This window comes from Balaenoptera musculus, chromosome 1 (assembly GCF_009873245.2).
Source record: "Balaenoptera musculus isolate JJ_BM4_2016_0621 chromosome 1, mBalMus1.pri.v3, whole genome shotgun sequence".
In the NCBI taxonomy this organism is placed as follows: domain Eukaryota; kingdom Metazoa; phylum Chordata; class Mammalia; order Artiodactyla; family Balaenopteridae; genus Balaenoptera; species Balaenoptera musculus.
The window spans coordinates 109,109,508-109,137,216 of NC_045785.1; the positions used below are offsets into that span (position 1 = coordinate 109,109,508).

A 27,709-nucleotide genomic window follows, 5' to 3' on the forward strand; every position below is an offset into this window, starting at 1 on the left:
TCAGGAAAGAAGTTTTATTTCCAAACCCCTAGGAAGGCATTACAAATAATGGAGATAGAAACCCAAAATTAAACCCTGAAACAAATGGATGGATACGGGTGGGCCTGCAGGAGCAGAAAGTAGGGGAGATGGGTTCTAGACAGGGACCTCACCCTGGAGCCTGAGTCTGTATATTAATGTGACTATTCTGGGGAAAGGGAGTTGGGAATCAGAAATCCTCACCCCACCAACCCCAATGTTGCCCGGGATGGTTGGGAGGAAGAGGAGGCAGCACGTGAGGGCAAAGACGTCACCAAGTCTGACCTTGGCATTTACTGCCTGCTCTGATCCCCAACGTTCCATAAATAAGTTACCCTGCATATCTCAAGTTGAGCTGGGGAGCAAGCAAAATAGCCCCAGCCTCTGAAAGCGGAGGCAAGGCAGCCTGGCACTGAGCGGGGCTACAGGAGGACACAGTCGGACTCTTGCTTCGGCCTTTGCCGACGCTCGGCAGCTGGGCGTCCAAATGCAGCTCCTCTCCCCTGTATCAGATTTAACAATTGGTCACCCATCAACTGTGGAAGAGCCCAGGACAGAGACTCTAGATGGAAGCAGGGTCAGGATTGGGAGGGGCAGTGGGGAGAGAAAGACAGGAAGGGACCCAGGGGAGAGGGACAGACAGGAGAAAGGCCCTGAGGGAAACCGTGAAGAGACATGGCAGGAATAACAAGTGTCCGGACCAGGGGAAGCAGGAGTGGCACGCCGGGGATGTGGGAACGCTGGAGGGGCAGCGCTAAGGGCAGGGGGAGCAGACCCACCTGCGGTGACAGGGCCCGTGCTGCCGCGGGCTGGGCGGCTTGGTGCTGTTGGTACTCCTCTTGCTGAAGTTGCTGGGCCAGCTCCAGGTCGCTAAGACCCAATGTGCCTTGCGACGGCTGCTGCTGCAGGGACAAGGCGATCAGGTAGTCCTGGAGAGGGGAAAGGACAGGGGTGGTGAGGGAGGCTGGGGTGGGGGGATGTCCAGGCTGCGTTTAGGTTTCCAAACCAGCCTTTCCTGGGGGTTCCCTGGCAGTCCAGTGGTTAGGACTCTGAGCTTCCACTGGCAGGGGGCACGGGTTCAATCCCTGGTCAGGGAACTAAGATCCCACAAGCTGTGTGGCCAAATAAATAATGACAACAACAAAAGCAGCCTTTCCTCATCCTTCCAATTCTCCAGCTCCTTCTCCTCCAGAGCAACACAGACAGCCAAGTATTTTACCTCTGGTGCCAGAGAATACACACCAAGTGCTGAGATGGTCCGAAAGGTAACAGAGAGGAGAGGGGCATGGCTGTCATACGTCACAGTCTCTAGATAATAAGATGCAGGCAGCTCGCACCTGTGGCAAGAAGCTCTCTGAGGCGGACATGCTCTCTGCACCCTCCCCAGAGGCCCCACACACCTGGTCCACCTGCCGCTGCTTTTCTGGGGAGCCACTCCCACCTTCTGCTCCAGGTCCCTTGCCTAGGGAGTGACTTAGGTGAAAGTCAGAGTCACAGAAACAGCTGTCTCCGTCCACGTTGTGCAGGCTCTCCCACACCACTTGCTCCTCCTGTAGAAAGCCCTGGTCGGTGACCAGTAGGTACAAGTGACCCTGCAAAGAGGAGGACAAAGTGCATTGGTGGGACAGGTGACAGAGGCACCTATCTGAGATGCACAGAGACCATTGGAATCAATCGGTGTGCTAGCTGGAACGTGTCAGTGTGGGGATGGGGATCTTTTATAAATATGCGCGGCTGTGGGGAGAAGGAAGGGCTGTCTGAGTCGTGGTCAGCTGGATGTGAGTATGGTGGTCACTGTGGTCAAGCATGGAGTCCTCGGGCTAAAGTCCCGCATACGACCCTGCTTCCTACCCTACTTCCCATGGTTCTCTGGGCTCGCCTGATGTTTATAAGGATAAATCCTTTGAGAACCAAAGACCTTTCCCTCTTCTACTCAATTCCTAGAGAGCTTAGACAATTTTTAGCTTTGGAAAACTATAGTATTGTTCAAAAATTCCACTGCCCCTTCCTGGGAGAGGATTTACACTTTCTTGTCCCACTGATGGCAGGCTTACTCCTTATGGCTCGCTCTGGCCAGTGAGATGTTAGCAGAACTGACATTGTCATTTCCAGGCAGAAGCACTAAAAGCACGCGTGCGGTGTGTTCCCCACCCCCGCACTTTCCCCTCCTATGTTCCAGATAAAGGCTGTTTTGTCAGCCTGGGCCCCAGAGTGAAGATGATGTGGGACAGAGCTGCAGCCAGTCTGCAGCGGACGTGCAACATGAGTGAGAAATAAACCTTTGGGGACTCCCCTGGTGGTCCAGTGGGTAAGACTCCGTGCTCCCAATGCAGGGGGTTCGGGTTTGATCCCTGGTCGGGGAACTAGATCCCGAACACATGCCACAACTAAGAGTCCACATACCGCAACTAAGAAGTCTGCATGCTGCAACGAAGATCCCGTGTGCCACAACTAAGACCGGCACAGCCAAAATAAATAAATAAATAGATAGATAAATATTTTTTTGAAAAAAGAAATAAACCTTTGTTGCGGTAAACCACAGGGATTCAGGGGTCATTTGTTATCACAGCTTAAGCTACCTTATCCTGACTGAAACACTGACCCAGAAGAAAAAGGCATGAGGGAATGACAGCACTCCAACCCCCCACCTCCTAAACCCTCATCACCTTGTGCTTAGTCATAGTGCTAAAGTGGTTGTTCCGGAAAAAGACGCTAAGTTCGCCCTCCTTGGCAGCTGTTGTTAGCTCACACAGACCATGGTAGGTCAGCTGTGCGGCGGTGGTCTCCAGGAACTGCTCTGCAATCAGGCCTGGCAGCAGGGCACAAGAAAGGGGGGGGGGGCGGGTGGCTTAAATGCAAAGTCCACGGTAGGATCATCCAGAGAGCCCCTGTCAAAGCCCTAGGGGTCAGTCCCACCTTGTGAAATCGCTTCTTTGAAGCCTGGCTGTATTCATTCATTCGACAGATTCTAACTGAGCAGCTACTTTTTGCCAGGCATCGCACTAGGTACCGGGAGATACGTCAGTGAACTAAATAGACAATTCCCCAAACTCCCTCTCATGGAGCTCACATTCTAGTGGGACATGATGGTGGGGAGACAGACAATAAATACTAAACCTAAGTAGCCATCGTTCCCTCCACATAAGAGCCACAGAAGAGAAGGGAGGGAGGTCACCTTCTGTCACGAGGTTGGTGTCACTGGAGTGCTTGCAGGTGATGATCTTCTCTACCAGTTGGTTGTAACTCAGTTTCCCAACTGCACTCACAGCCTCAGGACTCTGCATGAGCAGCGGGGTGGGGTGGTATCAAAAAAATGGAGATCTTTTTCAGGAAGGAAATGAAGCAAGCCCACAAGGACGGCAACCCTACGACCAAAGCTTCCTGAAACTTTTGAGGTCTGAAGAATTGACCTATTTCCGTATTGTTTGCTTGTATTTGAATGTTACCCCCCAAAAAGGTGAAAATTAAAGGAATTCTGCACTGGATCCAGCCTCTAAGCCCTAATCCCCTCCCAAGCCAATCTACTCCCTACCTCCCTAAACCCCTCCACACAAAATTTTGCTTCTCTCTCAGCTTGAGCTGACTGAGTCTCACTTGCGCCCCCTACCCTCACCTGTGGATCAACAAGCCAGCCATGGTACAGAGGTACGCCTAGTAGGTCAAAGACGCTGCACTCGGGTGTATACTCAAAATCAGAGACACCTGTGAATCGCACATTGACATCCAGACCTGTGGCCAGTTTAGGCAGCACTGTCATTGCATCGTCCACATTCTGGGGTAGAAAAGAAAATAATGGATAGATCAAATCAACACATTGTATGTTTTAAACTTACACAGTGCTATAGGTGAACAACAAGGATATACTGTATAGCACATGGAATTACACCTAGTATCTTATAATAACCTATTATGGAATATAATGTGCAAAATACTGAATCACTACTCTGTACACCTGAAACTAACACAATATTATAAATCAACTATACTTCAATTTAAAAAACAAAATAAAATGGAAAAAAAGAACCTTACACAGTGTTATATGTCAATTAAATCCCAGTAAAACTGGAAAAAAAAAGAAAATGATGGATAGTCTAGCCTCCCCTCCCCCCACTCTACTCCCACCTCCAGGAAAAAAAAAAAAAATTTTAATCTTGTTGCTTTTCTTCCCTGGTGTTCTCTTACAATGGAAATTCCTCCTTTGTCTCAACCCTTCTTTATCTTATGTAAATGAACATATTTTCTAGGGCAGAGATACACCCTCCCCCTCCTGCAGAAAGAAATTATGGTTCAAGGAACCCTCCTGAGAAGCATCAGAAAGGCCTCTCTTAATAGCCTGGGTGTCCCCTTATAAGCCTGCAAACCCCCATGTCCACAGACCTTTCGCCTCACCTGCTGAAAATTAAGCTGAAGTCCTTCTGACTTCTCCTGGGGTTTGATGGACAGAAGGCAGTCTCCTACAAGACAGGATTCCTTATCAGCTTACCCTGCCAACAGTCCCAAAAGCTGCTTCCTCTTCTCCAGGAGAATGGAGGTAATGTCACAGAACCACAGATTTTCAGAGATGCAAAGGGCCTTAGTTTCTCAGAGGAAGAAATGGGCCCACAAAGGTGAAGGGTACACGCAAGGTCACATGTGAAAGCTAAGGGAAGAATTGGGGTGACAACCCAGGACTCCTGACACCTTGATTTTTCATTTTCATTCCCCAGCCTTGCAGAGAAGCCCCACAGATCTTTACCTTCCCTGCCACATAAGATCCCCGAATGGGGAGTCCCTCAACACTCTGGATTTCTGGCTGAGTAGATAGCACTGGAAGCTTTTGGGTAATTGCTCTTCAAGGCCCCGTCACTCACCAAGATGGGCCATGAGCTCATCTGATGTGATCACTTCCTTCTGAGGTGGCAGCTTCACCTGGAGGCAAAGAGTGATCAAAGTGTTAGCCAGGTGTGTGCTTTCCTTCATGGAGCACTGAAGGAGGAACCCATAGAAAGGCAGGGGGAGGGCAGGGGTTGTCCAGCAGTCAGGTGTGGTGGAAAAGAAAGGCTTGCAACTGGAGCAAGGGAATGAATGTGGAAAACTGCAAGGCATTCCCATTTGCTAGACAGTAGAAGACAGAGGAGTAGGACAGATAATTGTTTTGTTTTGTTTTTACGAATATCTTATCTCATTTGTTCAAGCTGGAGAAATAGGAAGAATAATCTGGAAAGTTTGGTTTGAGAAAATCAGAATGATCAAGGTTTTCTGAGCCCCCATCCAAGCTCTCTCTTACCTTCCACTGAAGAAAAAGGATGTTCATGATGGCGATGAGAGGGCAAGGGCCGTTAGTGCTCTGGGTGATGATGGGTGTCCGTTCTCCCTTCCAGGGGATCCACTTTACACAGTAGAAGTCTAGCTCAGGTTGTCGGGACCTGGGGGACTGGGGAAGCTCTTGGGGCCAGGAGCAGGCCCCCACTGTCTCTACCTCAGGCTGTGTCCCCTGGGCTGGCCCTTGTTGGCTTGAGATAGCATCAGGTGGAGGAGACTCGAGGTTATCCTGGCCCTGGGCCGGCAGCAAAGCTTCATCTACTGGCTCCTGTTCTCCAGCTGCCCCAGCAGCCTCTTCGGCATCCTTGTCCTGAGGGGGCTCATTGGGTTCTGACAGGACCTCGTGGTTTTCAGGGCTGACCAACTCTGCAGTCCTGGCCTCACCACGGACTGGATGCTCAGGCTGATTGTGTTCCATGGTCAGGAGGGGTCAACTGAGGGCCACCAAAGGACTTTACTGTCCTCAGGGACTGGCTTAATCTAGGCTTGATATGCAAAAGAGAGAACGATCCAATAAGAAGGAAATCATTGGGCTGGAACGCAAACAGAGCCAGAAAAGTCTTGGAAAAGGAATGTAGTGCAGAAGGCTCGGTTAGCGTCTGTTAGCCACTCCTGGCTACAGGTAGTACAGCTTTGGGGTAAACAGAAGGGCCCCAGGCCAGGCTCTTTCACCTCTAACTTGCTGTGACCAGATAGGACCAACAAGGGTACAGGACTTTCAGGCTTGGGGGGGATGATTCCGGTGGGACTGAAGACATTGGGTGGCGTCAGCTTCCCTAAAACAGGAAGGACAAGGAATGGAGACAAGACAGAAAGGGCGGGTAAAACGAGAAAGAAGAAAAAGAGGAGGAGAAAGAAATGTTAAAACTATACTAATGATTATTAATACAGTGATCTTTAGCTCACCCTGTAATAGGCATCATGTCAGTAAACCCCACCATAGCCAGAATGAGAGTAATTCCTCTGCCCTACCCGAACCCTGTCCCTTGGCTGTTCAGGAAACATCCTGAGCACAAATGGCTTATATCTTTAGGGCCATCTTCTCTCTGCCTCATCCCAAGGGCAAAAAGATGAACAGTCATATAGTGCTTGGGGTGAAGAATAAAGAGAGTCAGTACCATGCCCCTAAAGGAGAAACACTGGTGAGAAAGAAGTCTCTCTCCTCAAAGGACTCCACCTTCACAACTCCAGCTTTACACAATCGCAAACCACAACAAAAAGATCCTGGGAGGAGCTTCCTGTAGGCTGGAGAGGGGAAATGCAGGCCATGGGGACTTGAATCAGAGATCGGTTCTGATAAGTAATTTCAGATTAGACGTACAAAACACACACACACACACACACACACACACACACACACACACATCCCACCCGACCCCATTCTTCCAGTAAGCTTCTCTTGACAGCTAGAGTTGGGATAGTGACGTCTCCTCAGGTCCTCTATGCTCCAAAAACTGCCCAAACCCAGAGATACTCTCTTGCCCACTACATGGAATATGAAAATACTGATTATTGATTTCTGTAAAACAAAAAATGCTCCGTCTCCACTCCTCTACCTGTGCATATGTTCTTTCCATCTATTCCCATCTAGGTCATTTTAGATGTCAACTCTGGACCTGTTTAACCCGCTCTCTACCAGCACTAAGCATAGACATTTAATTAACACCATGGATCGTAGATAATAAAAAGCCACAAACCCTGCCCCCTGGAAAACATCTCCCTTCAACCTCCTTACTCCCCTCGCCCCCTTGATCAGGGTGAGAAAGGGGGAGAAATTAAACTTGTTAGAAATCTTTTCTCTTGCTTCCTCCTAACCTGAGACCATGCTTCCTTTTGCAATCCGGCAGGAATTTAGGGCTAGGGTAAAGCCTGGGGGGTGAAGTTGAGGAACAGAAAAGTCACCGAAATAAGCCTAGTCACCCAAATTGATCATCCTCCTGATTCGAATATAATTTATGCTAGCTGCATTTCATTTACATGTTGTTGATTTAGAATCATAGTAGCAAAAATTGCCTGCAGGCCTTATGCTTTTTTTTTCCTCTCTCTCCTTTTTTCCTCCCTTCCCAAATGACACTTAGGATGAGTCTTAGAAGCAGAAACCAGAGCCTGGGACACTTTTTTAAAAGCTTGGAGAAAAACAGCGCTCATTTCTTAGCTTTTCTGTCCAATGCCAGAAATGATCAATAATTAAGCGGGGGTTGGGCCACTAGTTGGCCAGGCCAGTGGGCCAAAAGAACCCAGGAGCTGGATACCAGAGGGAGCTGGGTCTCAGAGAATCTGGGCAAAAAGCTAAGTGGGCTAAGGCTTCAGAAGAGGGGCCAGAAGTGTGATGGAGGAGTTCCACTCTACAGGGAGCACGCCTGGTGGGTTGGGCATGGAGTATTTCAGAGCAGGAGAGACTCTGAGACTCATAGGTACTCAAACAAATCAGGATTTCATGCTTTTCCTCTTTTCTTAACTCAAGTCCTACACTTTCTCTCCAGCTGGAATTATCCTCTGGTGGCGGTAAGGGAGTCAAAACAGCCCTGGCCCCTCCCTATAGCCAGAGGCAGTAAATAGCCAAAAGTTGGAAGAAGCATATAAACCGGGTATGTAGCTTCAAGAAGACACCCTCGCCCCCTGCCCTGGCTCCCCAGGAACTTTACTCTCCCCTCAAGTGCCTGACTGTCCCACTCTAATCTCCCTCTCACTCTGACCCAAATCTTCACGCAACTAATGATGTAGATTTTCCCCTCAGAATAAGGCAACCACAGTGCCCTGTCTACTTGCTAGCAAGGGAGAGGGGGAAGGTGTCATTAAAAGGAGGAAGTGTAGGGACCAAGCAGCATCTCTTTTACATACTCCTGCCTGAGCTCCTCTCGAAATCCAGACTTATAGAGATCCAAGGTGGAAGGACAGCCAGTGTCACCTCCCCAGAGCTGGAGAGGAAAAAGAGCAGTGGGGGTTAGGAGAAAAGGCGAAGGAAATGGTTAAAACAGTTTTTACCTTACAGAAGTGGGTGCTGTTCCAGGACTTAGAAGGGGTGTTCAACTCTGGCAATGCGATGGCGGAGGTGGGTACAGGGAGGGGCGCCGCCACAGTCCCAGCTGCCTTCCAGCTGTCAACGCCAGAGCTTATACAGGTTTACCCAGGTTTACGAGCGGTGGTCCTGGCTGGATTGTGGCTACTTCCGGACTCACGCCCACGACCGGGGGGCACTGGAGGAGGGTGCAGGCAGGCAGGGGTGCAGCCCAGGTGCTCCCAGGTCGCTCAGAGCGTCTTCGGGGTTTCTGAGTCGCCGAGTCTAGGGCGTGCGCTCCAGGCCCTGTCTACAAGCTGGTTTTCAAAGGAAGTTTGTGGGTTTTCTTTTTTCTTCTTTCTCTCTCTCTCTTTTTTCCCATCAGGACAAAGAAAAATCAGTCAAGGACAAGCTCCCCAAAGGAGGAGGAGCCTGCCCAGCACTGGAGGATTTCCATTAGGGCTTTCTGACCTGGTCAGCAGCTTGGTGATCAGCAGTGAGGGAGAGAAACAAGGAGAGAAAAACAACAGACCCTTTCTCTTCCCTCCGCCTGCCGCTGGAAGGGACTGAGCACTTGTGCCTCTCTGGTGAGAATAGGGAAGAGCAAGGGCCCTTGCAGAGTGGGGAGGAGCAGGGCTGGACAGCAGCAGCTTGTTGGATCTCCCCGGGCATGGCAGTCCTTTGCCCTGGATCCACAGAAGCAGGGCCAAAGAGCGTGATATTTCCATATTTATTCAATAAAGTGAAAAAATCCCGATCCCTTCCAAGTCCTTACTGTATCATTTTTTTAGTCTAGAAATGAAACCGGTTGGGCTGTGCCTGGGTAATGCAGAAGGTGTGGAAGAAGCCCCAGGCTCTGGGAAGAGTGCAGCAGGGAGAAAACTAGCTGAGCAAGCAGGAGATCCAATACCCCTGTGCTCTAGTCCTTGTTCCCACCACGGGCCTCAGCTTCTCATCTGTCACCTCCTCTCAATTCCTAGCTTGGGGAGCAGGAAAAGCTGGTGTGAGGCTGGTGGTAGGAAATAAAGGGATGGATTAATAAATGGGGGAATATTTGATGATGAGAATACCTTTATTTGCAGTACTCTGCACTACCCTGGGGCTGGAAGGTGGCAGTTAAAGGAGGCTGGAACCCTACTCTACGTTCCGAAGGGCCCTCCAAGCTCTACGTACAGGGCTGCCGCAGGATGAAACTTCAAGCAACTCCGAAGGCTGAAAGAGCAGTTGAAACAATGAGGGAGGCAGGGAGCAAAGAACCCGGGTTACAACAGTCCAGGAAAAGAATGAGACATTTGCCGACGCTGTAGAAAAAAACAGGCTACAGAAAAGAAGCAGCAGGAGTTGGCGAGAGACTGTAGGTATTAAGTAAAGAAGAGAGGTCAAAGACTATTCTAATGTTTTTATAACATGGATAATCATGCAGTTGGTGGCAATGGGTCAGTTTGGTAAGGAAGAGAATTCGAGAGAGAGATGAAGTGCTGTTTTTGCCCGGTGTAATTTAAGATGTCAACCAGATGGGCGGTGTAATATACGGAAAGATGCTATACTTAGCCTGACTCAAGAGGGAAAGTTCAGATGCCACAAAGATAGGTTATGTGACACATACACACTTGTGATCTCAGAAAATTCTCCTTCCCTCAATTCTTGGGGCCATTTCGGCGCTTCGAGACTACATTTCCCAGGACGCCCTTCACCACGCCCCATTTCGCGCCTCCGGCCCCCACTTCGCTCCTCCCGTGAGTCCCTGGGCGCAGAACTCGGCCTCCGCCGCTGGGGCGGGGCGACGTCGGACTCCCGGGGCCCTTGCTTACGCACTTCCTCCCGGGGTCCGGGCCGAGTCGCGGTGTGGCGGGTTCGAGTCCCACCTCCCGACTCGCCTCAAGCCCCTGAACCCGGGGCGGGGCTCATTCGCCAGTTAACCTCTCCGCGGCGAGGGGCGGTGGCACACCTTGGGCTTCACCATGGAGGACTATCTGCAGGGTTGTCGAGCTGCTCTGCAGGTAACGGACCCCTGTCTGTGATCGTAAGGAACGGATCCTGGGGTCCCCGAAGGACGAAGATATGGGACCTGGGGAGCCCCGAGGGTCTATGTGGAGGGAACGCGGAATTGTGGGGTGGGGGCTTGGGATCTGATCAGGCTTGGGGCCTGAGGAGTGAGGAACGAGAACCTAGCCCTTGAGAGGGGGAATGCTGCTCAGTCACCCCACTCCTGAGCTGGGGGCTCCTGCCTTTGGGGTCTGCCCGAGAGCGGGGAGGCGGAATTGTGGGTCTGGGTCCTGCCTCTGAGCCGCTGCTCGCTGCCGCTGGGTCAGTTCCGTCAAAAGGATCGGAGCTGTGCCTGCGCGAGGTGTATTTGTTCCTTTCTCCCCGCCCCTCTTTCAGTTCTCCGCTCACGAGGCCTCCCTGGCCCACTGGTGAACTCCGGGGGTACGAGGGAAGCTGTGCCCACGGCTTTGTTGCCTCTGAACGGCGGTTTCTGTCTGGTGGGCCTAACTCATTCTGAATTAAAAGTGGTCGTGGTGTTTTGCTTTAAATCTGTTTTTAAGGTAAACACACACAATACAGCAGGCATGTCTGTTGACGACAACTTGCATTCCTTTGCCTCCAGTTTTCTTCATTGGCCTTAACACACACAAATTACATAAAAATCCATGGCCTGGACCGGATAACAAAGTGTGTTTGGAATCAAAACTATAAGCATGACTCCTGAATGCTTTGTGGCTTATTTTTGGTACTCTCTGAGCCAGTTGGAATCTCCCAGCCTTGCTGACTGGTCATGCAGCCTTAAGCCCCTATCCGCAGTTAGCAGCAAAAAGCTGGCCAGAGAGAGGCTCCAGGAGGTCACCTGGCCCCCACTACTTCAAGTTACACTGCCGCTGGAGAAACCTAGACAGATGGTTGACTTTGTTTCCTTTTTAAATATCTTAAACTCTACAAACTCCCCTGGGCGATAAGATTCTGGTCTTTAACAAATCCTAAAAGTCACCGAATTCCTCCTGCAGACTCAGCTGCTGTCATAAATGAATGTCCTCACCTGAAGAATAGGAGTGAAGTTCAATTTTAACACCAATTACACCAAATTTTTCCTTGTGAAATACAAATTTGGGGAAAGTTGTTTTAATGCATAAGGCAATTTGGGACCAATTCATTTTGGTTACCTCTGATTTCCACCACAGGGAACTCATTGGAGGACTAATATAGAGTCTTTGTGGCACCATTCCAAGGGCCAAGAAGTTGGGTTTTGTTTTCCCCAATAACCCAAATGACCAGTCTGTTTTCCACCATTTGGTAAAGAGTCCTTGAACCTGAAACCTCACCAGATAGCATTTCATTGCATGCATCTAGACTACAGCATCTACCCTCCAGAAGTGCCCCAGGTTAAGAGTATATCTTCCTCAGGAATATGAAGCTGAAAAATACTGGATTTTTTCAGTATTACTGATATCCTGACCTTTCTCTGTCTGCATTCATTCCCCCAAGGAGCAAGATCTAGATCTTCCTTTTTCCAAACTTGTGAACTTGTGAAGGTGAGGTCATATCTTAGCGCTCTTACCACACAACCTGGCCGGGGCCAGGAGAAGTGAGAAAATTAGACTCTACCAATGTTAGTGGGTGAACTGGTGGCAGGACATACAGGTGGACACCAACAATTTAGATTGCTTTTAATTATAGAAGTAGTAAATGTACATAGGGAAAAATGTTAATACAAAAAGGATATGAAATTAGAAAAAGAAAAAGATCCTTTTTCTTCTCCCTATCCAATTCCCCAGAGGCCACACTGTTGTTTCTTGTGTAAAGAAAGACATGATTTAGACAGAGACACTATTAAGTTTGAGTGTTGCTATTAAACCACATATAAGTTTTAGGAAATTGTGAATGCTTGCCTTTTACACAAGACAGAAACAGCTGATAAACCAGCCACCTCTCCTGCTGATACCATATTTTCAGCTTTTGATACCAGAGAAATTTTCTACAGTCTCTGCCACAATGATAGTAGTTTGTTCCATTTACAAGAAATCCTGTTTAACTTAATGTCCTATTCATGGTGAGTCATCTTTCACTTTTAGTAGGGAAAAAACAATCTTTGCTCAGGGTGGGGCTGCATTCAAGTTTAGGTGTTCATCCAGAAGCTTTGCATAATCTGTGTTGTCTGCACTTCTCAGGAATGAGGCAGGAATCAGGAGTGGCTGACTATCCTTAGAAATTTGCAGTCCTTGCATCAGTATCAGTCAGTCCCATTTTCCCTGCTGGGAAGGCTTCTCTATCTCTGGCTCCTTGTCTCCTTTTTTTATTTCTCCCTCATTAACTAATTTGTAGAGTAGGCATCAGACCATATGCAGCCTTGGAAGGGAAGTGGTTGGCTTTGCCAGCCCTGAAACCCATCCCCTCTCCCCCCGTGTTGAGGCCACAAAGAACATCAGGATACAGTCATTTCAGCTAGTGGGTTTTTCTTTGTTTTTTGAGTTGTTTTGTTTTGTTTTGGCTGCGTTGGGTCTTCGTTGCTGTGCGCGGGCTTTCTCTAGTTGTGAGTGGGAGCTACTCTTCGTTGTGCTGTGCGGGCTTCTCATTGCAGTGGCTTCTCTTGTTGCGGAGCACGGGCTCTAGGCTTGCAGGCTTCAGTAGTTGTGGCACGCAAGCTCAGTAGTTGTGGCTCGCGGGCTCTAGAGCGCAGGCTCAGTAGTTGTGGCGCATGGGCTTAGTTGCTCCGTGGCATGTGGGAGCTTCCCGGACCAGGGCTCGAACCCGTGTCCCCTGCATTGGCAGGCGGCTTCTTAACCACTGCTCCACCAGGGAAGCCCCAGGTTTTTTAAAAGAAGAAAAAAAGTTTATATCTACTGGTGGCTGTCAGATTGTATTTCTTCCATTGGCAGCTCAGGTTTCCTTATGCTCTAAGTATAGCTATATTTGCCCTGAACTCTTCCTCTGATGGTCAGAAAACTGAAGCTTGTGCTTTCAGCTAGTGGGGGATGGGGTGGGGGTTAAGAGTTAACACATGTTTTTCCTAAACGAAGAGGAGAATGGTACCTTGTAAGTTAGGCATCCATATACCCGACTTGCCCAGGACAGTCAGTTTATTGAGACATAATCATTAATTGCACCCCTTTTCATTCTCAAAAGTGTACTGGTTTGAACAACAAAGTATATAGTCACCTAACTTGTATGCTACGTTAAGGATTTGTGATACATGCCCATGAAAAGATAGCGAGCTCCTTAAGGTAATAGTTAAGTTCTGTATGAGAATCCCAAGTGCCAGAAGCTGGAAGTGCAGGGGAAGAGACTGCTGTGGCCCGGGTGCAGGGAAGGCTTCACAGAGAGAAGGGGCTTTCGGTCGGGCTTGACTGGACAGCAAGGGCTAGAGAAAGGAGAAGACGGAAGGGAGCTCATCTGTACTACTACAGAGTAGGCTCTTGTGTGCGATCTCATTTAATCCTCATAACAACTTCATGAAATTGGTTACAGTAGTATCCTTATTTTTATATGAGGAAAAAAGAGGCTTAGAGAGGCCAAAGTCCCACAACATGAAGCAGAGCTGAGATTCAGCTCCAGTCTGTGGTCTTTTCAAATGGCAGTTCTGCTGCTTTCAGACAGAGAAGAACAAATAGTGCAAAGGACAGAGCTGGGAATGTGCACGTCATGTATTGTGGGTGGCAAATGGACCAGTCAGGGTGGGGTAGTGGTGGGTGCTGACAGGGGAAAGGAATGCCACCACCTCCCTTGGTTGTTCCTGTTCCAAGATTTGCTGAAAGTCCCAGAGTATTCCTTTCGTGTTAGTTCCTTTTGGTCGTTCTCTGAGCTTGACTGAGCACAAGGGATTAGTTATTCACCTTCCTCTGGGGGTCATTTCTCCTCCCCTCAGAGCCATGAAGTTGCATTTGGTCCCTACTTTCTGCTTTTCTGCTTTATCTTCTCTTGGTGCTGGGGATCTGACTGATCCTGAATCGGCTGCCACTTGGAATGAAACAGCACTAACATGAGTTTTGGAAAGATTCTCCGAGGGCTTCTTCAAGCCCAGCAATAGGCCTCTCCCCCTTGCTCTGCCTTTTCTCTGTTCCTCTTCCCTTTATTCTCCAGAGTCAGGGCCATATGGCCTCTCATGTTTGTATAGTTCCCTCTCTAGAGAACATGGTGCCCTCCCTTACTGCTTCAGTGATCAAGTTATCTCAGCAGCCACTTATCTCAAGTGCTTTGTTGCCACTTTGGTCCACAGCCATCTGGGCAGTTCTTGGTATCCAGGAAACAGAAGGGCCTTCTCTGGTATCAGGAGGACGAATTGCAAGTCAGAGGAGCTAATATAGGCCTCGGGTCTTGGGTACAGAATTCTCATATTGTGTTGGCAAAGAGTTTAATATTGAAAAGAATCTTCCCACTCCCATGCTGTTCAGTATGAATGGGTCTTGGCTGCCACCCTCTTGAAATAGGCTTAGAGAAATGGGCACAGGGGAGAACCTAAGGGCAGACTTTCCCCAGAGGCCCTTTGCCCAAAACCTTGACAGATAACCTCTGCCTTTTGTCCTTCTCTCTAGGGATGGGAGTAGGAGATGGAGAAGAGGGTGGTTTAAAAATAAAAACCTTTCTAGTTACGAGATAGGACAATTTATACCACCAGAAGTCTTCTAAAATTGTCCCTTTCTGGCTTTGGCTTTCTGGGCAAGTGAGGGGAGTAGGTAACAGCCAATACAAGGAAGATGATTCTAGGTTCTCCTAGATTCTCTTTTTTCCTAAAGTTACATTACTTGATAAACTGTTCCTTGTTATGTTTTACTCCTCTGAACACCTTTCCCACTTTTCTAAACTCTTCTATCTAGCAAATCTTCCCTGATTGAAGAAGCCAGAGTGGATTTTCACCTTTCTGTAACCCAGTAGTTCTCAACTGGGGGTGACTTTGCGCCGCAGGGAATATTTGGCAAAGTCTGGAGACATTTTTGATTGCCATGACTGGAGGTGCTGCTAGCATCTAGTGGGTGGAGTTTGGGGGATGCTGCCACACACCCTGCAATGCACAGGACAGCAGCCCCGTGCTGAAATCAAGAAACTAGTGTGTCACTTTCGTCTCTCTTATTCCTTCCTCTCTTTCAGGAGTAGGCTGAGATAGAAATTCAGAAGTAAACTGGTAAGATAGAATCCTTGTGCCTAAGCTGAGCCATGGACTGTATAGTCTCATTCCACCTGGCCAAATGCTTCTACTGGGGATGAAATAATAATTCTTACAGTGCCTACCCCTTGGGTTGTTTTGAGGATTAAATGATTAGCTAATGCATGTAAAAATATTAGAACAGTACATGGGGGACTTCCCTGGCGGTGCAGTGGTTAAGAATCCGCCTGCCAATGCAGGGGACACGGGTTCAATTCCTGGTCCGGGAAGATCCCACATGCCGCAGAGCAACAAAGCCCGTGCACCACAACTACTGAGCCTGCGCTCTGGAGCCCGCGCGCCACAACTACTAAGCCCGTGTGCCACAACTACTGAAGCCCACGTGCCTAGAGCCCGTGCTCCACGACTAGAGAAGCCACCACAATGAGAAGCCCAAGCACCGCAATGAAGAGTAGCCCCTGCTCGCCGCAACTAGAGGAAGCCCTCACACAGCAACAGAGACCCAACGCAGCCGAAAAAAAATTTTTTTAATACATGGCACACTCAATAGATATTTCAAAACAAAACCCCTCTCTTTGCTATTGTGGGCACCTTTAGGTTTTAATGAATTTTATTTAAAATTCTGGTAGGGAGATGCAAGGGAACAAGATTAATAATAACGACAGATATGCCTCCCTCCTCAGAGTTCTTATCAGCAGAAACTTTCCAAAGCTTTAAAAATAAAAGTTCCAGCAGCAGCAGCAACTGTTCTTGCTTTAATCTGAACCTGCTGCAGAAAGTGTCTGTTTCTTGGGTGTGAGAGTGTTGTTTATATCTGGTTATGGTTGAAGCTCCTCTGGGTAGGGGGAGTTTTCATGGACTAGATATCTAAATCATGGACTAGATCTTATTTTTACCTTTATTTTCAAAGTCTGTTCACCTATTCTCATGATTTAGAAGTGCAAGGATTCTTTTCCCTATTTTAAAAATGGGGGAAAAGTACAAACCAGGGTTGATATGGTTTGAATACATCAGCTACCCCAGATGCTTTACTTTTGACTTCTCCCCAAGTGCCCAAAGAAGCATAAGAATCAGAGAATGATTTACTGCTGTTCTTCTGAAAGTTAACATTCAAGGAGACAGTGTAGTAGAGAGGAAGGAGCACTTTTCCACTAACTAGATATGCGTGGAATGCTTAAAGCTTAGCTAAAACACTTATGCCCTCTTAGCTAATATCCTTATCCATGAAATGAGGACCCATAAGACTATATGACCTACCTCCTCTGTGGAGATCAGTGAGAGGATGTGTGTGCAGCCCTACATGAGTATAAGGTAACAGGAAATGGATAGAGATGCTTCTGTTAATTTCCCACTGTCCTGCCTCTCTAGGAGTCCCGACCCATACATGTTGTGCTGGGAAATGAAGCCTGTGACTTGGACTCCATGGTGTCAGCTCTCGCCCTGGCTTTTTATCTGGCAAAGGTGAGTACCTAGGAACAGAGTGCCTTAAAATGAAAAGATTTGGATTCAAGACCCAGCTCTGCTCCTTAACAGCATTTAGCCTTGGGTAAGTCAGATCCCTTAACTTTGCTGAGTCTCCTGTCACCACCTATAAAATCTGAAATGGTAATATTTTGCAGTGTTGCTGTGAGGATCAAATGAACAAATGTATTTTGAAGAATTTGTAAACTATAAAACAATATTCAAACAGTTAATTATTGAATTCCTTATGGGTATCAGTGGTCTGTGTATGTTCTTCATGCCCATGTCAGCTCTGGAGGACTGATATTGCCTTCTCTCCAGCATCTAGAAGTAGGTCTTTTCCATGAGTTGTCTTGTTGACCTTCATGCTATTGCTAAGAAGGAGAGAGGGCAAGAGTCATCCTTTTATTTTGATAAGACTGGGTAACTGCGGCTTTGAGGAAGGCAGTAACTTACCCAAGATCATGTCTCCCTTGGTCCCAATAGTCTTGTGACTTTTCCTGTCCTATTACATAACATAGCCATACCTTCTTTTCACTTTCCTCTCTAGACAACTGAGGCTGAAGAAGTCTTTGTGCCAGTTTTAAATATAAAACGTTCTGAGCTACCTCTACGAGGTGACAATGTCTTCTTCCTTCAGAAGACTCACATTCCAGAGTCCCTCTTGATTTTCCGGGATGAGATTGACCTCCATGCATTGCAGCAGGCTGGCCAGCTCACCCTCATCCTTGTTGACCATCATGTCTTACCCAAGTAAGTGGAAGAAAGTTAAGCTGATACTTACCATGTGCCCTGGGCTGTGATGAGTAAGGTTTTTAAAGGGTAGAAGAAAGAATGTTTTCTCACAGGATCTCACAGGCTAAGCATTGTTGATGGGTGATATCAGATATAGAAAGACAATACAAGATATTGTCAGTTCTCTAGTTATACAAGTAATAAAAAGAAATAGAAACATGGAGAGTTCAAACTAAAGGATAACTCAGAAATATTGTAAATCTACCTTTGGTATCATTGTTTTAAGATTTCATGGCAGATTTATTACAATAGAAACCTTTGAATAATGGTTACAACTGCATTTTTTACTTTTAAAAAGTTAGCAATATCATTTCCTCCATAAAGCAATATCTCTTTAATGCTGTTTAACAAACGTACACATCTATGATAATCCCATCCCTAATTTAGGACTGGAAAAAAACTGCCAACAAAGCAATACAAGTACAAGACCTTCCCAAGTGTGTCTGGCTCCTGCTAATAGTAATATGAATACTTTTTCCTTAAGCACACTGGTTATAGCAGGACGTTGACAGAGGACAGCCTAAGGGTACTAACCCATCTATCCACTCGCTCATTAATAAATTTCTATTTAGAGGACGAAGATGAGGTAGAATCTCTGTTCTCAAGAAGCTGTCAGTCAGAGGAGGGAACTAGGTAAACAGGTCATTGTAATGGGTGTTAGAGGTAAGTGGTGACCGTCACTCTAGGGGACAGTAGTTACATGCAGGATGGAGTGGTTAAATATGCAAGAGGAGAGTAAAGGGGAGTGTCAGGAAAGGTTTCCTAATGGAGTTGATCCTTGATCTCAGTCTTGAAAGACTAGGTATTTGCTTGGTGAATGAGGAGTTGAGGTAGTTAGGAAAAGCAAAACGCAGTCAGGTATGAAATAGCATGGTGAGTTGGGAGAACTGAGATTTGTTTTGCATAACTGGAACATAAAATATGAGGGAGGAGTAGGACATAAAAAAGATAAGACTAGAGAGGTGGGCAGGGGCCAGATCACGGAGATCTTGTAGGCCTTGCCAAGGAGATTAGACTTTATTTTGAGCAGTGGGGAACTATTGTTAATTCTATTTATTCCAGATCCTAGCAGAACCAAATTTGCATTTTTCAAATGATCTTTCAGGTAATCTTACGGAGGACAGTTTAGGAGGGCACTGGAAGAGGTGTTTGATTAAGGAACTATTGGAGTAGTTCAGATGAGAGAGGTTGAGGGCCAAGAATAAGGCAGTAGCAGAGGGTTGGAAAGGAGGGAATGGATGGGAATTGAGCCAGAAGCCACAGGTGACCTGCATGAAATTTGGATATTAAGTGAATTGAGGGAACAGGAGAGATTTAGATGTTGCGTGTCCAGGTGTCAACTGGAAAGACAACCCTCAAGGATATCAAATATGTGGGTGAGATACTGGTAGCAGATACTTCGTCAAATTCACCTATACGATGTTTAAAGATGGCTTCAGTTATAATATTTAAGAGAAGAACTGAGAGAAGTGAGGCAGAGGTAGAAGTGATCAAAGGTCTAAGTGTCTGCCTAAGATGTCTGTTTTCTTCATGAGTAAGGTGCAGCTGGAGTGCCCCTACCTATCTTTCTTTCTCTTTTCCCCCACACCTCCCCCCTTTCCCACACAGAAGTGACGCAGCCTTAGAGGAGGCAGTAGCAGAGGTGCTAGACCATCGGCCCATCGATCAGAAACACTGCCCTCCCTGCCATGTTTCAGTTGAGCTGGTGGGGTCCTGCGCTACCCTGGTGGCCGAGAGAATCCTGCAGAGGGCACCAGAGATCTTGGACAGGCAAACTGCAGCCCTTCTTCATGGTGAGGGTGGCTTGGGGGTTGGGACCTGATTAGTTCCTTTATTCCCATGCCAGAGAAGGGAAAGTGGAGAAGTCTAGACTCTTCCAGCCTGACCACACCCTCTCAAAGCCATTTAGTAGATATGAGGGAGGGGATTCTTTCAGGGGGCAGTTAGGCATTAAAAAGGCTGTGGGAGGGCTTCCCTGGTGGCGCAGTGGTTGAGAGTCTGCCTGCCAATGCAGGGGACACGGGTTCGAGCCCTGGTCCGGGAAGATCCCACATGCCACGGAGCAACTAAGCCCGTGCGCCACAACTACTGAGCCTGCGCGTCTGGAGCCTGTGCTCTGCAACAAGAGAGGCCGCGATAATGAGAGGCCCACGCACCGCGATGAAGAGTGGCCCCCACTTGCCGCAACTAGAGAAAGCCCTCGCACAGAAAACGAAGACCCAACACAGCCATAAATAAATGAATTAATTTAAAAAAAAAAAGGCTGTGGGATACTTTGTCCTTTGAAGGCCTGTGGAATACTTTGTTGGAGAAAGCAGAAAGGAAGCACAGAACAACAGACCTAGAAGCTGCCTATTAGTAGCATTGTATAATGGAAAGAGGACTAGCCAAAGAAGCAGGAAATGAATTCTAATACCATTTCTGCCCAGGAAGTAGTTATATGACCTTGAGCAAATCTCTTAACCTTTTTTGTTCTTATTTTCTCCATTTGTAAAAAAAAAAGAAAGAGAAAGAGAGAGAGAATTGGATTAGACTATCTCTTCCAGCTGGAATTTGGCCTATGGAAGAGAGGTCATCTCTCTCTGACTAGGTTTCAAAATCTCCAAGAATTGAGATATTTACACTTCCTTTCTACCTTTTCCCCATTTCCCTGCCTACATTTTAGTTTGGATTTGGGCTGTCTTACTCAGGACATTGTCCCAGTTTGTTTTGTCTTCAGTGAGTTGCCATACAGTCTCCTTTGGTGTTGTGTCCATTTGATTTGAGGGTTATGTGTGTTCTAGTTGTCAGGCATGGAGGCCACAGGATTTGAGTTCTGCCATCCTCCTTCTCCACAGGAGCAATCATCCTGGACTGTGTGAACATGGACCTTAAAATTGGAAAGGCGACCCTAAAGGACAACCGGTATGTGGAGAAACTAGAGGCCCTCTTCCCAGATCTGCCCAACAGAAACGATATCTTTGATTCTCTGCAAAAAGCAAAGTTTGATGTATCAGGTATGAAGTGTTAAACTGGTGGACAAAAGCCTTGTTCGTTATGTTCTTGAATACCATCAAAACAATTTCAGAGCGTTCATAATGATTTAAGCTTTATACCAGAAAGAAGCTAGGTAGCGTGTGAGTCTGATCATGAATTAATCAGTCATTTACTGGATTGTTCTATCCTGGCTATTGGGTGGATGAGAAGGAATATATTAAGAGTCTCAGAGGTTTCCAGTCTAATTAGAGAATATAGACATATAAATAAAGTATGCTGAGGGAATACAGTCGTCCCTTGGTATCTGCAGAGAATTGGTTCCAGGATCCCCAACAGATACCAAAATCCTCGGATACTCAAGCCCCTTACATAAAATGGCATAGTATAATGAATACAGTCGGCCCTCCTTATCCGTGAATGTGAAGCCTGTGGATACAGAGGGCCAACTCTACTGAATTATCAGAGTGAGATCTAGATAAATAGTTAGGGAAGCAGAAGAAACATTTAGGGTGAATATACAAAGGACGAAGGAAGAGAACAAAAAAACTTCCATGATTTGTTACCCAGCTACCGCCTGTTGACGTAAAAAAAAAAAAAAAAAAGAGAGGTCCCACTTGTACTTTTAGAAAAGTAAAGCAACACAGAATGGGGAAAATCAGGAATAAAAGCCTCTCTTCTTCCATTTACCCTTCTCCCCAGAGTCCCTTGCTCTAAAGGTACCTATTGTGACCCAGTAATTGAAAGTAATTTTTTATTTAGAGTAAATTTCTAGGGCTTCCCTGGTGGCGCAGTGGTTGGGAATCTGCCTGCCGATGCGGGGGACGCGGGTTCGAACCCTGGTCTGGGAGGATCCCGCATGCCGCAGAGCAACTAGGCCTGTGAGCCACAACTACTGAGCCTGCGCGTCTGGAGCCTGTGCTCCGTAACAAGAGAGGCCGCGATAGTGAGAGGCCCGCGCACCGCGATGAAGAGTGGCCCCCACTCGCCGCAACTAGAGAAAGCCCTTGCACAGAAATGAAGACCAAACACAGCCAAAAATAAAAATAAACTAATTAATTAAATTTAAAAAAAAAAAAAAAAAAAAATTTCTATTGGGACTTCCCTGGTGGTTCAGTGGGTAAGACTCCTCACTCCCAATGCAGAAGGCCCGGGTTCGATCCCTGGTCGGGGAACTAGATCCCACATGCATGCCACAATGAAGATCCTGCATGCCACAACTAAGACCCGGTGCAGCCAAAATAAATAAATAAATATTATTTTAAATGAATAAATAAATTTCTATTATATAATTACATCCTGAGTTACTAGCCCTGTTCATTGCCCCAAAGAGAGGCTGTGTTTTTCCTCTTCCTTGACCTGTCTTGGTGTCCTCACCTTCCTGGTCTTGGGACCCTGGGTTCTCTTGGTTCTTTTGTTTCACCCTTAGTCTCACATCCACTTTCTAGGACTGACCACAGAGCAGATGCTGAGAAAGGACCAGAAGACCATCTCCAGACAAGGCACTAAGGTGGCCATTAGTGCAATATATATGGATTTGGAGGTAAGAGCAAGATGTAGGTGTGGGTGGAGAGAGAAAACCTTTAGTTTTGTATGTAACCTTGCCCCTCACTCCTGGCTCACCTCCAAAATGTATCTTACCCCTCCTTTTCTCCATCTCTACTCCACAGTCCATCGTCTCTCACTGCACTACTGTAATGGCGCCCATGCTGGTTTCCCTGCCTCCACTTTTGACCCCTGCAAACTGTTCTCCCCACAGCAGCCAGAGTGATCTCTTTAAGACATGTCAGATCCAGGGGAGTAACCTGGTGGTCTAGTGGTTAGGACTCAACGCTTTCACTGCTGTGGCCTGGGTTCAGTCCCTGGTCAGGGAACTGAGATAAAAAAAAAAAAGATATGTCAGATCCTATTGGCCCCCTCCCTTTACTGCCTTTTCATTGCACTTCTAATAAAATCTAAAGGCCTTACAGTGGTTTATAGGGCCCTCCTTTATCAGGCCTTTGTCCTTTTCTCTGACTTCTTCTTCATTCCAGCCCCATTCCTACACTCACAGTACTGTAGCCACCCCAGTTTTCTTTCTGTTTTTCAGAACCATTAAGTTCACTCTAAGCTCTCAACTCAGAGCCTTTGCACTCCTTTTGCAGAGCTGGCTCCCTCTTTTCATTCAGGACTTAGCTCAGGTGTCTTCTCTTTTAAGAGGTTTTTCCTGACCACCCTAACTAAAGTAATATCCTCCGTGCTCAAAAATCTCTAAATATTACTTCTTTTTTTGTACATGCAGCTTGTGGGATCTTAGTTCCCTAACCAGGGATTGAACCTGGGCCCCCTGCAGTGGAAGTACGGAGTCCTAACCACTGGACTGCCAGGGAATTCCCATTTTGTTTTCTTCATAGCACTTAGCACACTGAAATAATCATGTTTCATGGTTTCCTTGTTTATTGTCTATATTCCTCTGCTAGTTTATCAGCTCCACCAGAGCAGAGACCCTATTTCTTTTGTTTCTGCTGTATCTCCAGCACCTTTGACAATGCCTGGCACATAGTGGATGCTCAGTGAATTTTGTCAAATGGGTGAGTGAATATAACCCTGATAGTGGTATTTTAATACCTGGTTCCATATCTTATTGGTTTAAATCATTCAACTGATCTGAACACGTACTCTCATAGACTGCACAGCTTTCTCCTAAATAACATGTAAAAATTTTTACTAAATAATTAACTGAAACAGAATAGCATGGCCTCTTCCCTTGCTACTTATAACCTAGTTTGGTAACCAAACATAAGAACACAAAAGGCTTGCCGAGTACCATAATCATAGTACAAATTGACTCATTAGAAATGCTAAGGATAAAGAAAAGCCCTGATCTAAAGCAGCTGGTAGTATTATTCATTGGAGGAAATACTGCGTGAGATTTTGGAGAAGAATATAGATAGATAGACAAAGAATGAAGAGCCAAGGATGCAGTTGTCATGTGTCTGTACTTATTTGTATGCGCCCTTGTTCTGTTTTAGAATAAAAATACCCTCAAGGTAAAGACCTTGCTTGATTGATTGCAAGAGCAGGATAGCCTTGGACATACCAGGCACATTGAGTACATTATCATTTTTTAATTCTTAAAACAATCAAGTTTGGTAAATGATTTATCCTCATTTTACAGATGAGGAAACTTAAGTCCAGGGATCCTTGATCATATAGCTGATAGGTAACAGAGCTGATTTTCAAACCAATTCTGTCTGAACCCGAAGCCTCACTCTGTGAGGCTCATAGAATGGCATCATAGAAAGGCTCATTCTCCTCATTCTATATATTGCCTTCTAGCACATAAATAGCACAGAGTAAACATTAGATACCTTTTTTATGGAGTACAAGTCCCAGGTTAACATGCAAAGAAACCCTTCATAAGCATCTTCTGTTGAGGGTGATAATGAGGATCCAGCGGCAGCCCTCATCCCTGTCCATTTCTTCTGTTTTAGGCCTTTCTGCAGAGGTCTGGCCTCATTGCAGATCTCCATGCCTTCTGCCAGGCTCACAGCTACGATGCCCTGGTCGCCATGACTATCTTTTTCAACACTTACAATGAGCCAGTGCGGCAGTTGGCAGTTTTCTGTCCCCACGCAGCACTCCGAGTGACGGTGAGTCCCTGTCCCTTCTCCAGCCTCAGGACCCTACAGAGTTCTGCCTATACGCACTGTCCTGTGCTGTAAAGACCTCTCCTTCGTTCTTGTATTTATCCAGAGGTCCTTGATCTGTTTCCAGAATCTCCACTACCCGCTCTTTTCCATTCTCTCTATGTGTGAATATCCTTAATCATACTCTTGTTGAGAAAGGGAGATTCCAAAGAGAACTGGAGACACAATTCCTACTTAGAAGGAATTGAACTCAGGTTAAAAGGACGTGTTATAAATCTGGAGTTAAAACTTGATTCTTGGTTTAATCATTAATTCCTCACCCCTGAAAATCAATTCCTTTCTTTTTACCTTATTGCCTTGAAAATTGGAAACAGATGAGAAACCTTTTCTACTACTTAACCAGTTTGTGCTAACTCTGTAGAGAAGTGGTCTAGGAGCAGGTTTGTTTTTTTTCCCTGATCTTCCATTTGGCCACCTTTCCCACCTCCTCCCCTTTCTTTTCCTCTGTTGGTTACTGATAAGCCCAGGGAAGAATTTAAAAGTGGACTTAAGGCAGTCCAGGGATTCTTCGGATTTCTTAGCAGTGAGGACTGCTGAAGACTGGTCTGAATACAGCTGGATAATCTTTTTTGTGCATAAAAGGTATGTCTGCCCCTTCCCACCTCTCTTTGCCTTTATCTTCTCCTCCAGGAAGCAAATGTAATTTCATTCAGTGGAAAGTAGTTTGGCATTGTGGAAAGAACTACAGCTTTTAAATGCAGATAGATAGGCTTTTCTGTCCCAGATTTGCCACTTACTTGCTCTTTGACCAAAGGCAAGTCAGTTGACTTCTGATTCTGTAAATGTCATATTACCACCTACTAATTAGTGAGATGTAATCATTAAACATAATATCATATGTAAGGTTCATTGCTGGGCACAGTGTTCTCTTACTAATCATGTCACGAAGGAAAGGGTGCTTTGACTGTAAGAAGTACCTCTCCCCACCTTCCGAAATCTCCCCTCCTTCTCCCCACCATGGTCCCTCTGGAACTCTGTAGGTATCTGATAACTCTACCATTGCCCGGGCTGCCTCTGTGCTGGGAAATGGTAGTCCTCTTTTCACGGTCTGCCCTACCATTTCCTCTCATCCTCCTTTGTTAGGAATAGTATAATATAGTAATTTAGAACACCAGCTCTGATGACAGACCTCAGTTCAAGTATCAGCTTTGTTTCATTCAAACTTGACCTTTGGCGACACATAGTAATCAAACTGACAAGAATTAAAGACAAAGAAAAACTATTAAACACAACAAGGGAAAAACGACAAATAACATACAAGGGAACTCCCGTAAGCTTAACAGCTGATTTCTCAGCAGAAACTCCACAAGCAACAAGGGAGTGGCACGATGTATTTAAAATGATGAAAGGGAAGAACGTACAACCAAGATTACTCTATCCGGCAAGGATCTCATTCAGATTCGATGGAGAAATCAAAAGCTTTACAGACAAGCAAAAGCTAAGAGAATTCAGCACCACCAAACCAGCTCTACAACAAACGCTAAAGGAATTTCTCTAAGTGGGAAACACAAGAGAGGAAAAGGACCTACAGAAACAAACCTAAAACAATTAAGAAAATGGTAATAGGAACATACATATCGATAATTACCTTAAATGTGAATGGATTAAATGCTTCAACCAAAAGACACAGGCTCGCTGAATGGATACAAAAACAAGACCCATATATATGCTGTCTACAAGAGACCCATTTCAGACCTAGGGACACATACAGACTGAAAGTGAGGGGATGGAAAAAGATATTCCATGCAAATGGAAATCAAAAGAAAGCTGGAGTAGCTATACTCATATCAGATAAAATAGACTTTAAAATAAAGAATGTTACAAGAGACAAGGAAGGACACTACATAATGATCAAGGGATCAATCTAAGAAGAAGATATAACAATTATAAATATATATGCACCCAACATAGGAGCACCTCAATACATAAGGCAACTGCTAACAGCTATAAAAGAGGAAATTGACAGTAACACAATCATAGTGGGGAACTTTAACACCTCACTTACACCAGTGGACAGATCATCCAAAATGAAAATAAATAAGGAAACAGAAGCTTTAAATGACACAATAGACCAGATAGATTTAATTGATATTTATAGGACATTCCATCCAAAAACAGCAGATTACACGTTCTTCTCAAGTGCGCACGGAACATTCTCCAGGATAGATCACATCTTGGGTCACAAATCAAGCCTCAGTAAATTTAAGAAAATTGAAATCATATCAGGCATCTTTTCCGACCACAACAGTATGACATTAGAAATAAGTTACAGGGAAAAAAATGTAAAAAACAAAAACACATGGAGGCTTAACAATACATTACTAAATAACCAAGAGATCACTGAAGAAATCAAGGAGGAAATCAAAAAATACCTAGATACAAATGACAGTGAAAACACGACGATCCAAAACCTGTGGGATGCAGCAAAAGCAGTTCTAAGAGGGAAGTTTATAGCAATACAATACTACCTCAAGAAACAAGAAAAATCTCAAGTAAACAATCTAACCTTACACCTAAAGGAGCTAGAGAAAGAAGAACAAGCAAAACCCAAAGTTAGTAGAAGGAAAGAAAAAGATCAGAGCAGAAATAAATGAAATAAAAACAAAGAAAACAATAGCAAAGATCAATAAAACTAAAAGCTGGTTCTTTGAGAAAATAAAATTGATAAACCTTTAGCCAGACTCATCAAGAAAAAGAGGAAGAGGACTCAAATCAATAAAATTAGAAATGAGGGACTTCCCTGGTGGAGCAGTGGTTAAGAATCCACCTGCCATAAATGCCCACTGACAGACGAATGGATAAAGAAGATGTGGCACATATATACAATGGAATATTACTCAGCCATAAAAAGGAACGAAATTGGGTCATTTGTAGAGACGTAGATGCATCTGGAGACTGTCATACAGAGTGAAGTAAGTCAGAAGGAGAAAAACAAATATCATGTATTAACGCATATATGTGGACTGTAGGAAATGGTACAGATGAACTGGTTTGCAGAGCAGAAATTGAGACACAGAGGTAGAGAAAAAACGTGTGGACACCATGGGGGGAAAGCGGCGGGGGGGTGGGGGTTGTGGTGTGATGAATTGGGAGATTGGGATTGACATGTATACATTGATGTGTATAAAATGGATGACTAATAAGAAAAAATAAATAAAAAATAAAAAAAGAATCCATCTGCCAGTGCAGGGTTTGATCCCTGCTCCAGGAAGATCCCACATACCACAGAGCAACTAAGCCCATGCACCACAACTGCTGAGCCTGTGCTCTAGAGGCCACAAGCCACAATTACTGAACCCATGTGCCACAACTACTGAAGCCCACACGCCTAGAGCCTGTGCTTTGCAACAAGAGAAGCCACCACAATGAGAAGCCCACACA

The 27,709-nt window shown here is 45.9% G+C and overlaps 2 protein-coding genes across 6 annotated transcripts in view; one reads left to right on the forward strand and one right to left on the reverse strand.

The window, feature by feature from the left end:
- On the reverse strand, positions 1-8,860 carry MINDY1 (MINDY lysine 48 deubiquitinase 1). Of its 2 annotated transcripts, XM_036873376.1 has the most exons (11): positions 8,789-8,851; positions 8,305-8,687; positions 5,285-6,095; positions 4,869-4,926; positions 4,408-4,472; positions 3,632-3,790; positions 3,194-3,296; positions 2,685-2,827; positions 1,419-1,610; positions 798-947; positions 1-521 (listed from the first exon to the last, which is right to left on the reverse strand). In XM_036873376.1, the coding sequence occupies exons 3-11, from the start codon at positions 5,735-5,737 to the stop codon at positions 441-443; spliced, it is 1,404 nt and encodes a 467-aa protein (XP_036729271.1). In that variant the 5' UTR covers positions 5,738-6,095; positions 8,305-8,687; positions 8,789-8,851; the 3' UTR covers positions 1-440. The 2 variants fall into 2 exon arrangements, with proteins under 2 accessions (XP_036729271.1, XP_036729280.1); XM_036873385.1 differs by having other exon boundaries at positions 5,285-5,804; positions 8,305-8,860.
- PRUNE1 (prune exopolyphosphatase 1) overlaps positions 8,834-27,709 on the forward strand; it is a 24,304-nt gene continuing 5,428 nt past the window's right edge. Inside the window, exons 1-8 of one of the 4 annotated variants that reach the window (XM_036873398.1) lie at positions 8,834-8,904; positions 9,400-10,317; positions 16,779-16,871; positions 17,422-17,624; positions 19,275-19,459; positions 20,504-20,662; positions 22,088-22,182; positions 24,113-24,271. In XM_036873398.1, the coding sequence (XP_036729293.1) occupies positions 10,279-10,317; positions 16,779-16,871; positions 17,422-17,624; positions 19,275-19,459; positions 20,504-20,662; positions 22,088-22,182; positions 24,113-24,271 (933 nt within the window). In that variant the 5' untranslated portion in view covers positions 8,834-8,904; positions 9,400-10,278. Of the gene's footprint in view, positions 8,905-9,399; positions 10,318-16,778; positions 16,872-17,421; positions 17,625-19,274; positions 19,460-20,503; positions 20,663-22,087; positions 22,183-24,112; positions 24,272-27,709 lie in introns of those variants that run through there. The other 3 variants (XM_036873406.1, XM_036873412.1, XM_036873421.1) reach the window with 3 other exon arrangements.

Excerpts from the sequence above, each read along its gene's own strand:
- MINDY1 (XM_036873385.1), bottom strand. The coding sequence starts at position 5,737 with ATGGAACACAATCAGCCTGAGCATCCAGTCCGTGGTGAGGCCAGGACT. Across the intron at positions 4,473-4,868 it reads TGAGCTCATGGCCCATCTTG|GAGACTGCCTTCTGTCCATC; the intron begins GTGAGTGACGGG and ends CCTGTCTTGTAG. Across the intron at positions 1,611-2,684 it reads GCACTATGACTAAGCACAAG|GGTCACTTGTACCTACTGGT; the intron begins GTGATGAGGGTT and ends TCCTCTTTGCAG.